General features: G+C 50.1%; 1 protein-coding gene across 1 annotated transcript; it reads left to right on the top strand.

Annotated features, from left to right (window-relative positions):
* Positions 1-565: 565 nt before the first annotated feature.
* Positions 566-4,023, top strand: Kiss1 (KiSS-1 metastasis suppressor). The gene is made up of 3 exons (XM_038350138.1): positions 566-649; positions 1,375-1,515; positions 3,662-4,023. The coding sequence occupies exons 2-3, from the start codon at positions 1,413-1,415 to the stop codon at positions 3,967-3,969; spliced, it is 411 nt and encodes a 136-aa protein (XP_038206066.1). The 5' UTR covers positions 566-649; positions 1,375-1,412; the 3' UTR covers positions 3,970-4,023.
* The last annotated feature ends 8,031 nt before the right edge of the window (positions 4,024-12,054 follow it).

The raw sequence follows: 12,054 nt of genomic DNA, 5'->3' as shown, positions 1-12,054 counted from the left end.
AAACTGAGTCCACAGAGTTTGTGGAAACAATCCTCAAACATGTGGAAACAGTTCTGTCTTTATAGTCATTCACTCTATAGATTTTTTTTGGCTTGTAAAGATTAGAATCCATGTTCCCTTACTTTAAAAGGAACTATAGGCAGCTGTGGGAAGCTGGGAGCGGGAGAGGTGGTCTTCCACAGAGAACAACACACCAATTGGTTGTGCAGTGCCAAATGGTTGCCCATGCCAAGTGAGAGTTCTTACCCACCACTCTGTTTGTGAGTCTGCAGTTGGCTGGGTGGAGGGACCAAGGCGGGGCACAGTGGCAGGATGCATGGTGCTGAGAAACTACTCTGGAAACAGGTCACAATGATACTCCCCACCCCTGTCCTTGGACAGAAGCCTAGGTTCAACCTGTTGTGCTGCCAGCCTCCTGGGCACTTTGTCCTTAATCCCATTTGTTGACAGTTTCAAAGTGCTGATGACTTTTTCAAAGAAAAAATGGCCTTGGGGGCTGGAGAAGTGGGGTGGAGTGAGGAGCAGGAGAGGAGGAAGGCAGAGTGGCTAGATGAGGGTCAGGCTACACAGCTCCTATCTCAGTAGGATGAGGCCAACTGAGTTGACAAGCTCCCAGAGCCCCTGAGGATAGAAGCATCTGATGGGCGAGGTGAGAGAAAAGCTTTTCCTGCGTGAGTTACAGGCAATAAGACAATTTGATGATGGTCTCCAAGGCTGCGGAGAGCTCTGAGAATATGTAAGATGATTGCCTTCTTTCTTTTTTTTCCTGGAAGAGATAAGTAATTGGATTTCTATTGTAGCAGGAGGGCTAAGGCCAGATTGCAGAAGGTGTGTGCTACCCCGGGAAGCGAGCACCAAAAGCTGTGCATTTACACAAAACCCAGCACTAAGGGGAGGAGGGCTTGATCCCAGGATCCCAAGAGAATGGCTGAACCTCAGAGCACACTCCTGCCAACCTCATCTACCTCCCCTGATCACCTCCATGCATGGCACACTCCTGCGTGACTTCATCCACCTCCCCTCCCTGGTCACCCCCATGGGTGTGATCTCATCTACCTCCATTCGCTGATCAACCCATGCACGGCACCTTACTCTCCTTTTTCCGCATCTCTCTCCAGCAAACCCATGACCCGCAACCCCACCATTGTCCAGCGTGATCAGCTTACCCCTTCCACCAAATCTGACCCTTCCTTTTTGTTCTTCCTTTCCCTCTCCTGCAGTCTCGTTCCCTGTGGTCTCATTTCAGGCTTATCCCCCCACAGGTCCAGTCTGGTCACAGGGCTTTCTCCTCTCCCCCAGTTTCTCTCTTCGACCTAGGTTCTGGTATAGGACTAACTCTGACCCAGACTTTTTGCCTCTCTCTGTCTCACTCAGCCTTTGAACACATCGTGGACCTGCCTCTTCCTGCCAGAATGACTGCATTGGCTTCTTGGCAGCTATTGCTTCTCCTCTGCATCACTACCTTTGGGGAGCCACTGGCAAAGGTGGCACCTCTGGCAAACCCTGGACCCACAGGTATGAATGGTCCAGGAGAGGGGGGTAGGAGAGTCATTGCACAGGAGAATTACCATCTTTTTCATACTGTGGCCAGGCTACTGCCATGAGTTAAATTACCGCACTTAATGGATGCCTGGGGCTGGCCCAGAACCAGCCTGCTGGGAGTTCAGGAGGCTCATCTAGGTCCAGGAACCTATTAACCCAGCCCCTTGGTGGTTGTTTCCTGCTGTGCTCTCTACTCTATATCAAGCACTTCTCTGGATAGATGCTGGAAAGGAGCTGACCTCAGATGCCTTAAGGGGGATTGAGAAACAACAAACAAAAACAAAAGTGGAAAACAGAAACCTCAACACACAGACCTTAAGATCTATCAACCTACGAGTTCACTGGGGGAACTGATGACCTGAGGAAACTAAAGTCCAAAGAGGCAAAGTGTTCCCCAAAGGTATTTAGCCAAATCCTGATGAACCCCAGCAGGTGCTGGGGTGCCCCAAGAGCATGACTGCTCCCCAAAGTTATTCAGACAAATTCTGATGAATCCCAGCAGGTGCTGGGGTGCCCCAAGAGCATGACTGCTCCCCAAAGTTATTCAGTCAAATCCTGATGAATCCCAGCAGGTGCCGGGGTGCCCCAAGAGCATGGCTGCTCCCCAAAGTTATTCAGTCAAATACTGATGAATCCCAGCAGGTGCCAGGATGCCCCAAGAGCATGACTGCTCCCCAAAGTTATTCAGTCAAATCCTGGTGAATCCCAGCAGGTGCTGGGGTGCCCCAAGAACATGGCTGCTCCCCAAAGTTATTCAGTCAAATCCTGATGAATCCCAGCAGGTGCCGGGGTGCCCCAAGAGCATAGCTTCTCCTCAAAGTTATTCAGACAAATCCTGATGAATCCCAGCAAGTGCTGGGGCACCCCAAGAGCATGACTGCTGAGTCAGGGGTCTGAATTCTCCTGAGTCGCTTGCTTTCTGTACGTACCAGAGCTTGCTCAGCCTCTCTGGACCTCAGATCTTAGGTGTGGAACGCAGGACACCCTGTGAATCTGACATCACCGTGCATAACCAAAGCGAAGGGAACAGGGCCCCAGACACTTCACCAGTGGTGTGGTCATTCCAGGGCAAGGATAACCCGGCCGCTTACAGGGACACTGGCTATTGGCTCTGTCTGGCCACACAGTATGTCCTGTTTGTGGAACTGAGATCTCTCCCACACCAGTTACCCACAGAAGGTAGGAAAGGCCTCCCAGATGGTTATTATTAATCTTGGGCCATAGCCACACTGGTCTCCAAAGTGTGCCAGGGTACTGAGGAGCCAAGCTCAATGCCATCCTCAGCCCCAACACCCACTCACATCAGGCCTCCTTGCTACTAACTCGCTATAATTGACTAGATTTATTGTGTACTCTGAGCCACTCGCCCTGTTTTACTGCCAAAGAAAGAGAGGGAGGGAGGGAGGGGAGAGGGAGAGGGGGGAATTAATGAGCTTTGTCTGTGAAGTGTTCTCGGAGTGAGCCCTGTTCGCCTCCTGCAGGAAGGGAAGGCATTGCACCCGCCTAGGAGAGCTGAGCCTGTTGGGCCACCTAGGTAACGTCTGGACGACACTCGGTCTTGATCCTGTATATGAAAGTTTGCAATTGTCCTCAGCAACCAGGGTCAGGCGGATCACAGGTCACAGGTGTGAGGAGGGAGCCGTCACAATGGCCTTGGCTCCACCTTTTTGATTTCCGTTACCCCAGGTTTCTCGTTAGCTTTTATTTAATGAGCACTTATTGAGGCCCTACTAAGTGCATGGTACTGTTTCACCCATTCTGAGAGATAAATGGAGTCCCCTCCCTCCCCCGCGCCCCAGGTGCTTATGGGCCACTCAAACTCCAGAAGCAGACACTCACTGAGAGACCAGGCAGAGAGCCCAGAAGAGGACAGAACAGTCTTTGCTTCCTCAAAGGACGTCGTTTAATAATGTTATTTAGGAGAATTTTGGCAAGCACTTGAAAGCAAAGCTATTGAAGGAGGGAGGAGCATGCAGCCTAACCACCCTAACCAAGCAGCACTTTGGCTCCACGCTGAGGTCAGAGTTAAGCTTCTGAGGTTGAGGACACGGGGCCAGCATCAGAGGTCTGTGCAAGCCTTGCCGCCCCAGTCTTATCAGCCTGCGCTCTTCTGTTCTAGGCCAGCAGTCCGGATCCCAGGAACTCATCAATGTCTGGGAAAAGGGCCCGCGGTGCGCAGAAGGGAAATCTGGGGTTGCAGGGCTGCGAGCCCGAACCCGTAGGACCTTGCCGTGCCCACCCGTTGAGAGCTCCGCGGGGCGCCAGCGACCCGCGTGCGCCGCTCTCGGTCGCCTGATTCCGACACCCCGCGGAGCGGTGCTGGTGCAGCGCGAGAAGGACCTGTCAGCCTACAACTGGAACTCCTTCGGCCTGCGCTATGGCAGGAGGCAGGCGGCGCGGGCGGCGCGGGCAGCAGCGCGGGGCTGAGCGGGCAGCAGCGCGGGGCTGAGCGCAGGGCGGCGGGTGGATTGCGAGCCCAGTCTGCCAGCCTGTAGGGCTGGGGCAGGGGGGCTTCTGGACCGGGGCAATAAAGCAATACTGCTGTCTCACTGCGTGTGATTCCTCCCTGACATCTGCGAGCAGTGCACATGGGACAACGGGTTCTCTTCTCTCTCAGTTGCCTCTCGGTTGATTTCAAGATGTCTCTAGTGCCAAAGTCGGTGTTTTGAAACTAATGGTTAAGGAAGGTCCCTGCTGGTCCCCAGTCTGTTGCAGATCAATGTTTTGAAAATATAAAATAAAAAAATTAAGGGGCTGGAGAAATGACTCGGCTGTTAGGAGCACTTGTGGCTCTTCTAGAGGATTCGTGTTTGGTTCCTAACACTCAGTGGACGCAGCCACCTGCAACTCCAGCTTCGAGGGATCTAGAGCCTTCTCCTGACCTCTTGGGCATCTACCCACATACGCACATACCGTAAGACAGACAAACAGACACAGACAGGCATGCATACACTAATTAAAAATAAAATAGATCTTTACATTAAAAAATAAATTGCTGAAGAGTTTAAACCTAAAGAGGTCACCAATTGGATGCCACTTGACAGCAAGATAAATGTTGATCTTTTTAAAAATACATATCTATTAGAATGGAGTTTTTGTTTGTTTATTTTGAGATGGTTTCACTATGTAGCCCTAGCTGGCCTGGAACTCACTAGCTAGACCAGGCTGGCTTGCAGAGATCTACCTGCCTCCACCTCTCAGTGCTGGGATTAAAGGTGTGCCACCACTCCCAAGCCCAAGATCAAGGTTCTCTAAAATGTTCTGAAGCGGCCCTTCTAGTTCTGAGACTCCCTTCTTTCCTGGCGGAAGTTTTGCTGCACACATTGAATGGTAGCAGAGTCGGACACAGACCCATTAAGTTCCTTCCCTTCAATTTCCTCGTATCAGTCAGCTTGGCAGAATGATCTGGAAGGACAGTGCCAATCACTGCCCTGTGTGCAGAGGAATAACTATCACCTGAGCTGACCACCAGGCTTCTGGAGGGCTGCCTGGCCCCTGGGCATGGAGGTGCAAGGGACATCCCCAGTGTCCATCTCTCCCAGGGAAGCTCTTCGCGTAGGCCCATCCCCGACCATGGACGTGTCTTCTGGTCTTCACAGTAGCCTGCTGAGGACCTGGATGGACAATGACCCATGGAGTACAGCCTGTGACAGTAAGCCTAATGGTTCTTAGCCCTCGTCATAGCTGCACCTTCGAGACTCTTTAAAACGACAACGTTCAACTCCTGGGAACCCAATAGCTGGGGAGTAGAAATTTGGGTAGAAAAAGGTAGAGTTTGTCATTAGGAAACCCAAAAAACCCTATCCTCCTGCCCATGAGATGCCTCAGCCTAAGCTGAGAGCCTTGGGGTCATCTAGTTCACTTACCTGGGAATTATAGTGTCTCCTTACCCCCATACTGTGAAGTGCTACAGAGTTCTGCCCATCACAGAAACCAGGACTACACAGGATGGAGGCAGAGCTATGTTGCTATGGCAACACAAGAAAGGCTGTCATGGGAAAATGACAACTCACCCCCATCCTCATCTTTCTCCTTGAAATTGCCCTCCAGGATCCGCTGTGAGCTCATGTTGAAGCATGTTGTGTCAGCAGGGTGACACTGTTGATACTGGAAAAGGCACCCCAATAGTATGTGTGTGTTGCCAGCAGTGTGAGCTGCTGATATTGGAAAGGGCACCCCAATAGCATGTCTGTGTTGCTATAGCTTGTGGGAAGGAATAAATTCAGCACCTATTCCTATGAGTGTTGTTTTTCTCAGACCAGTTCTTTCATCTGGTGGATCTTGGAGGTAATAAAGATGATGGACCTCTGAACTCTGCTCTCAGCCCAGTTGTTATAAATTCCTGTGGCTCCTTCTACCCACCCCTTTGTTGTTGAGGCAGGAGGATTGCCACTTTTGGGTCAGGACAGTGCAGCCTGTTCTCTGCTATGGGAAGCAGGCCTTTCTGTGTGGTACTGAAGGAGATAAGAGAAACTGCATGCAGGTACATGTGTGTACCTGGATGAGCCAGGTATGGGGCAGGCCCCGACCAGATTACATGCCTCGCCAGCCCTCAGCACCACCAAGTGCCTCCCGAGCTCTCTGCTGTAGATGACTCAGAGGTTACTGCAGCAGATAGTAGAAAGCAGAGTTGGTTCTATGTCGCATGCCTCTTGACTCTAAACTGCCACCTGCAAGACTTTGGGTTTTCCAGTTCTCGGCCCCATTTCTCCAGAAAGGCTGGGGTCTCCATGGGACACAAGAGATCTTTGCCTTCATGTGACTCCAATCTTAACTTTCAACCTGCTCTCCAGATTGAAGGAAGGGCAAGGAGAGAAAGGAAATTGTGAATGAATATACTATTATACGGCCCCAAAGTTCCCAGAACCCTCTCCAGAGTTCATAGGTTCGAAGGCAGAGATGCATAGGGGCTTTCAAACCTAAAGTTCCCAGGAGTAAGGCATCTAGAGGGCACGGGCATCCTTCACTGTGGGAATGAGTCTGCTCCAGGCTCCACCCCTCTTGAGGAGCCTCCCACCCCTGAAGAAAGAAATACAGTGGCCAGGGTTAGGAGGGGAACAGGGAGATTCTGGCTTCTACTGACACTCTTAGTTCACAATCAGCGTTGAGAACCTACAGTTTATCAAGCAAAGGTTACCTCATTTCTTCTTCACAGTGGCATACGGAGATGGGAAGTATAAACTCCATTGGTAGAGAAAAAACAGGCTCAGAGAGGTAGGTGAAATGAGCCCACATGAGGTTCCTGAAAAGATACAGTCAAGAGGAAGGCACATTCCCACGTGCCCACCTTCTGTCTCCAGTCAGGGTCATCTTCCTGCAGTCCCCCCTGAAACAGCACCCCTACCCAACTCCTGTCTGTCCAGGGATTTGCCTTAGGCTGCAGATCCAGGAGCCAGAGTGACACCACCAATAAGGTTCCCAGAGCAGGGGAGCCTCAGCCCTGCCTTTTGCCTCTGCCTCCTCTCTCGGTCAACAGCTTGCCTGAGCCCAGGTGTGGTCACCAGAAGACTAAGGGCATCAAGTCTGAAGAGCCAATCTGCTGTTCCTGAAGTGCTTCTGTTTCCCTCTTTTCTCTCAGAGGCAGCAGAGCCCAACATGGTTCCTGGCTTGGATCAAAGTGGATGCCTAGGGTAGCGCTGGCTTCTCTCGTGGGAGGGAATAGGACAAGGCAAGTAGCCATACGGTCATTAACTCGGGTTGTGCCTTCTTGTGATGTCCTTAATATCAGTCTGATGTAGTCTGCTGCTACCCCTTTAGCACGTTACATCACAGGAAGTAAAAAGTGCAACCCTTGAGTCATTTGTGCTGACCTGGCCATGTTTCAGGTCAGGCCCCACATTTTAGTCCCTCAGTAGTCAACAGTGGAGGAAGGGTGGGTCAGACCCTTGCGAGAGCCACTTCACTTAGCTTGTGCAGTGTTACTGGTCAACAAGAATGACCTCAAGGAGCAAGGGTTCATTTTGGCTCACAGTTTGAGATGAGACAGTCCTCGAAGGTGGGGTGGCAAAGCCATGAAGCTGCTGTCACATGGGCTCACTTCCTCTTTTTTATTTAGTCTTGGACCCAGGGAAGGGGACCACCCACATTCACAGTAAGCCTTCACTTCTCAGTTAAAACTCTGTGGAAACATCCTCATAGACACATAGAGGCGCGTTTCCATGGAGATCCTAAATCTGATCACGGCGACAACGATTAATCACCATGACTCCCAAGGACAGAGAGAAGGTTTAATAAGGGAATAAATAGATAAATATAATTAAAACAAAACAAAATAAAACCAGAGCTGGCTAGATGCTTCAGTGGGCAAAGGCTCTTGCCGCCAAATCTAATGACCTGAGTTCTAATGCTGGGACTTACATGGTAGAAGGAGAAAACGAACTCTCACAAGCTGACCTCTGACTTCCACAGGTAAGCATGTCATGCTGGCGCCCAATACCCCCCATACACACATAAGTAATACAGGTAATTACCACATATTTTACAAAGAAGAGAAACAACGTTAAGATTTTGAGGATGGAAACTACATGGGGGTGGGTGACAGAGCAAAGGAAGTTACAGCTACAAAGTCAAGAAGAGCTCCTGACTCAAAGCCAGTACCCAGGCTGTGCCTCTAGATGGCAAGTGTTAGGTGTGGATAAAGCGTGGCCTGCAAACAGGAGGCCAACTGACAATTCTGTATACAGCCTTTGGACTTAGTATGGTACCCTCCCTGTCATCCCCAGCCAACAGGCCCAGCCTTTCCTGCTAGCTTAGTATCCTACATGGAAGAGGCAGTTTCCTCCCTGGAAGACGACACGAGAGGAGAGAGCCCTGCCTGGGCAGAGAGAGTGGCTGTGGAGACGGACTGTGTGGATGCTTAGGGGAGGCCTGAGTTCCTTTCCTCTCTCTGCTCTAGGAACCCAAGCAAACAGCAAGGCTTGTGTCCCTGAACAGGAGATAACAAGTCCAGAGAAAAGACCTTCCGGTACTGGAGCGTGCTCCAGAGAATGGTAGCACAGAAACCTACAGTGGGCACAGCCAACTGGGAGAATTGCTGGTGCAGGTTCCAGACCCTTCTACCTGCCCGGCTCTTAACCGTGTGAGAAGAGAGGTAGGGAGACCCAAGAAAGCCTGGTGTCCAGAAGACCAAAGCAAATGGAGAAACAGAGGATGCAGAAAGTGTAGAGGGCTCTTTCTTTCTTTCTTTCTTTCTTTCTTTCTTTCATTTATTTTTTAAACAGAGTCTCTCTACATAGTCCTGGTTATCCTGGAACTTATTATTTAGGCTGTTTCTTTTTTCCTTCTTTCTTCCTTTCTTTCTTTCTTTCTTTTTTAAATTTTATTTATTTATTTTTTAAACAGTGTCTCTCTACATAGCCCTGGTTATCCTGGAACTCATTATTTAGGCTGGCCTCAAACTCACAGAGGTTCATCTGCCTCTGCCTTCTGAGTGCTGGAATTAAAAGTGTGCACCACCACACCCAGCCAACGACATTTTAAATGTATAGTTGAAACATGAACTTACCATCATAATTGTGGGTAAGGTGGAAAGCTCGATAGTATTAAGTATATTCCCATGTTTGTGCAACGAAGCTTTTCATATCAGAGATAGCATTTTAAATTATTCTATAATCAATATCTTACTGGGGAGAGGTAAGAGGAAAAAATTGCATCTATAAAAATATAAAAGATGAAATAAAAACAGGAAGAGGCAGGTCGAAAACTTGGGAAGTTAAACACATAACAGCAAAATTAAAAAAAAAAAAGAGTTGGAACATTCAGGTAAGGAATGCTGGGACAACAAACAAAAAGAAACCAGGAGATAAAACATCAAAATCTTAGAGAAGCAGAAGCTACAGAACCCTTTAGTTCTCGGAAGAGAACGGAGAAAGGAGAGAAAAGAAAATGGACTCCAGGAAAACTTCCAGAAGAGAAACATGGTCTGCAGGCCCAGGTAGGGGTGTGGGTGGGGTGCTTGTAGAACATCCAGGCCATAGTAGGATTCAGTTTGCGACCGGCTGCTTAGTGTAAGTGCAGGCCGTACAGAAATGCTTTGCTTCTCCAGGCCTAGAAATGTTTCTTTCTCCTGACCCCTTTTCAAGGAGCTCTGAGAGCCTACGCCAAACTTAGGCAAGGATGGAAACTGAAGAAGTCCCCAAACAATGGGGACAGAAGCGAAGAGAAACCCAGTGTGACTCTCGGCAGTCCAGACACCAGTGTGTGGGACCAGGTGCAAAGGGCTTCGGAGCAGAGTTAACGGGGTCATGGAAACCCAAAGGGGCATCAGTGATTGGGTTTAAGGAAAAGCATACACCACAGGGATAACTGTAATACACAGGAAAAAAACAGAATTTTATCCAGAATAATGACACACACTTTAATCCCAGCACTCAGGAGGCAGAGGCAGGCGGATCTCTATGAGTTCAAAGCCAGCCTGGTCTACGGAGTGAGTTCCAGGACAGCCAGGGCTACACAGAGAGACTCTGCCTCAAAAAACACAGGAATTTGTCTTGTCAAAACCTGGAGGATAGACTGAGACATAACCTCTCCTACTGTGAGAGTTTAATTTAAAAAAATCATCAAAATTAACACTGAGAATTTGCAGCATGCATATAACAATGTTTAGGAATATAGATTCCCCATGACCAAGTAGGGCAGAATGGCCAGGGAGTGAGTAGGGGAGCTGTGGTCCTTGGAGAACAGGGCTGAGGGTAAGCAGAGGACTGGAGAATGTCAGTTTTCATCATAAATGCTTTTTAAATTAGAACAGCTTTCCTATTCTTGGCCTAGCTTGCTCCCTGCTTGGTGAAGCTCAGATCACACCCCCTAGCACCGCCGTACAGATCCCCCTTGCAGCACCCACTGGTGTCTATGTGGACACTGATGAGCCCTCTTTCTGCCACACCCTCCTCTGCAATCTGCCCCTCCCCACCACCTCCAGGTTCTTCAATACCAGAGATCCCCAGTGGAAGTTGGGAAAGTCTGCGTTTGTAGCTTTCCTGTGTCGGGGTGCAGTGTCAGGCTCCATTACACTGATACACTGTGTTTCAGGAAGTTTCCACTAGGCTCTCCCACAGACCCCCTGCTCCCTTGCCAACTCTTTCCTCCCCCATCCTCTGCAGCTCCTGAGGCCTAGGAGACTGACCTTCAGTTTCTTTGGGTCACGGCTTCACCAGGTCTCAGGTTGGGACAATCCCAACCCAATGGCTAAACCCCCATCCCCACCAAGGTCCCCACAATGAATAGACTAGGACACATGGTTCCCCACCCCCATCCCAGCCCCAAGGTTCTGTCCCAACCACAACACCTTGCCTGGGCTCTGAGTAATGTCCACCTACACAAGGCAGCCCTGGGTGGCTATTCAACTCTATTCTGGGCCTTTCTCTCTCAAGGTCCTGGTTGCTCATCCCTGCTGAGTTCAGCATCAGCTCTCTAATTGAAAATTTTCTGAAGAGCCAGCTGGGTCCTTGCAAGAATGGGAAACAAAGCAGGCGGTTGAGGTAGGGTACAGGGAGGGGGGCAGAGGGAAGAGGACACAGGAGGAAGCCGTGTCTTTTTCCATCTTTCTTCTGCGTATCCACTTGCTATTTATGAACAGGAACAGGGCTGGACCAGAGATGACTGACTCTCAAACACTACACTGGATGAGCCCTTTTCTCATCAGGAACTAGTCCCTGGGCATGTGTCATATTACATACTGATGGCCAGGAGAGAATCCATGCCCCTTTCAAAACCACAAACAAGGTTTTTGATACCGCTCAACCCTCCCCCTTCCACCTCCAGTCTTCCCAAGCCACCACAGCCACCATCTAAACAGCCAACTCTCATTATCATGGAGGCGGATGGGATTGGAAACCAAATTAAGACCACCTCTTGACATCACTGTCTCTGGAGAGATTCCCTGGCCGTCAAAGCCCCATCCCCAGTCCTGGACGTACTGACCATAGCCTCTGAAGACCAGTGGGAAAGTTGGGCTCAGCTAGATTTATGCTTCTCCTGCTTGGTTCTCACACCCACTCTGCCCCATAGGCAGAGAGGGGACCAACACAACCCTCTCCTCCACCCCTACTCTGCTCCACTTCCTTAACCTTGACCTTGAGATGACGTGATACAGCCTGGTGCTAGAAATGGCATCATGGGGAGTCCTATGAGAAGAATTAGACCCCTGGACTAAGGGCCTCAGAGATGACCTGATAAGGGTCTTAAACACACTCTGTCCCATGGTCCAGGATGCCAGAAGGTCCTGGAGAGAAAGAAGGACTGCTGAGCTATCCGCCCCCTCCCCCCCCCCGCCAACAATAGAAATGGCAGAGGGTCAGGCAGACCAATGGGCTGAGCCCGACAGAGAGGATCAACTGTAACACTGGAAGGCTTTGGATCAGCTCAGCCTCTCCCACCTGGGAAGCCTCTGAGCATCAGCCTCGGTGTGACCATCAAGGGTCCCAGGACACCCACATGACTCCAGACATTTGTGCTCCTTCATGTGGAACCAAGACCAACCTGGTCTACAAACAAGTTTCAGGACAGCCAGGA

This window comes from Arvicola amphibius, chromosome 12, assembly GCF_903992535.2.
Source record: "Arvicola amphibius chromosome 12, mArvAmp1.2, whole genome shotgun sequence".
In the NCBI taxonomy this organism is placed as follows: Eukaryota; Metazoa; Chordata; class Mammalia; order Rodentia; family Cricetidae; genus Arvicola; species Arvicola amphibius.
The sequence above is the reverse complement of the archived record's forward strand: the minus strand, read 5'-3'. Positions and strand labels throughout refer to the sequence as shown.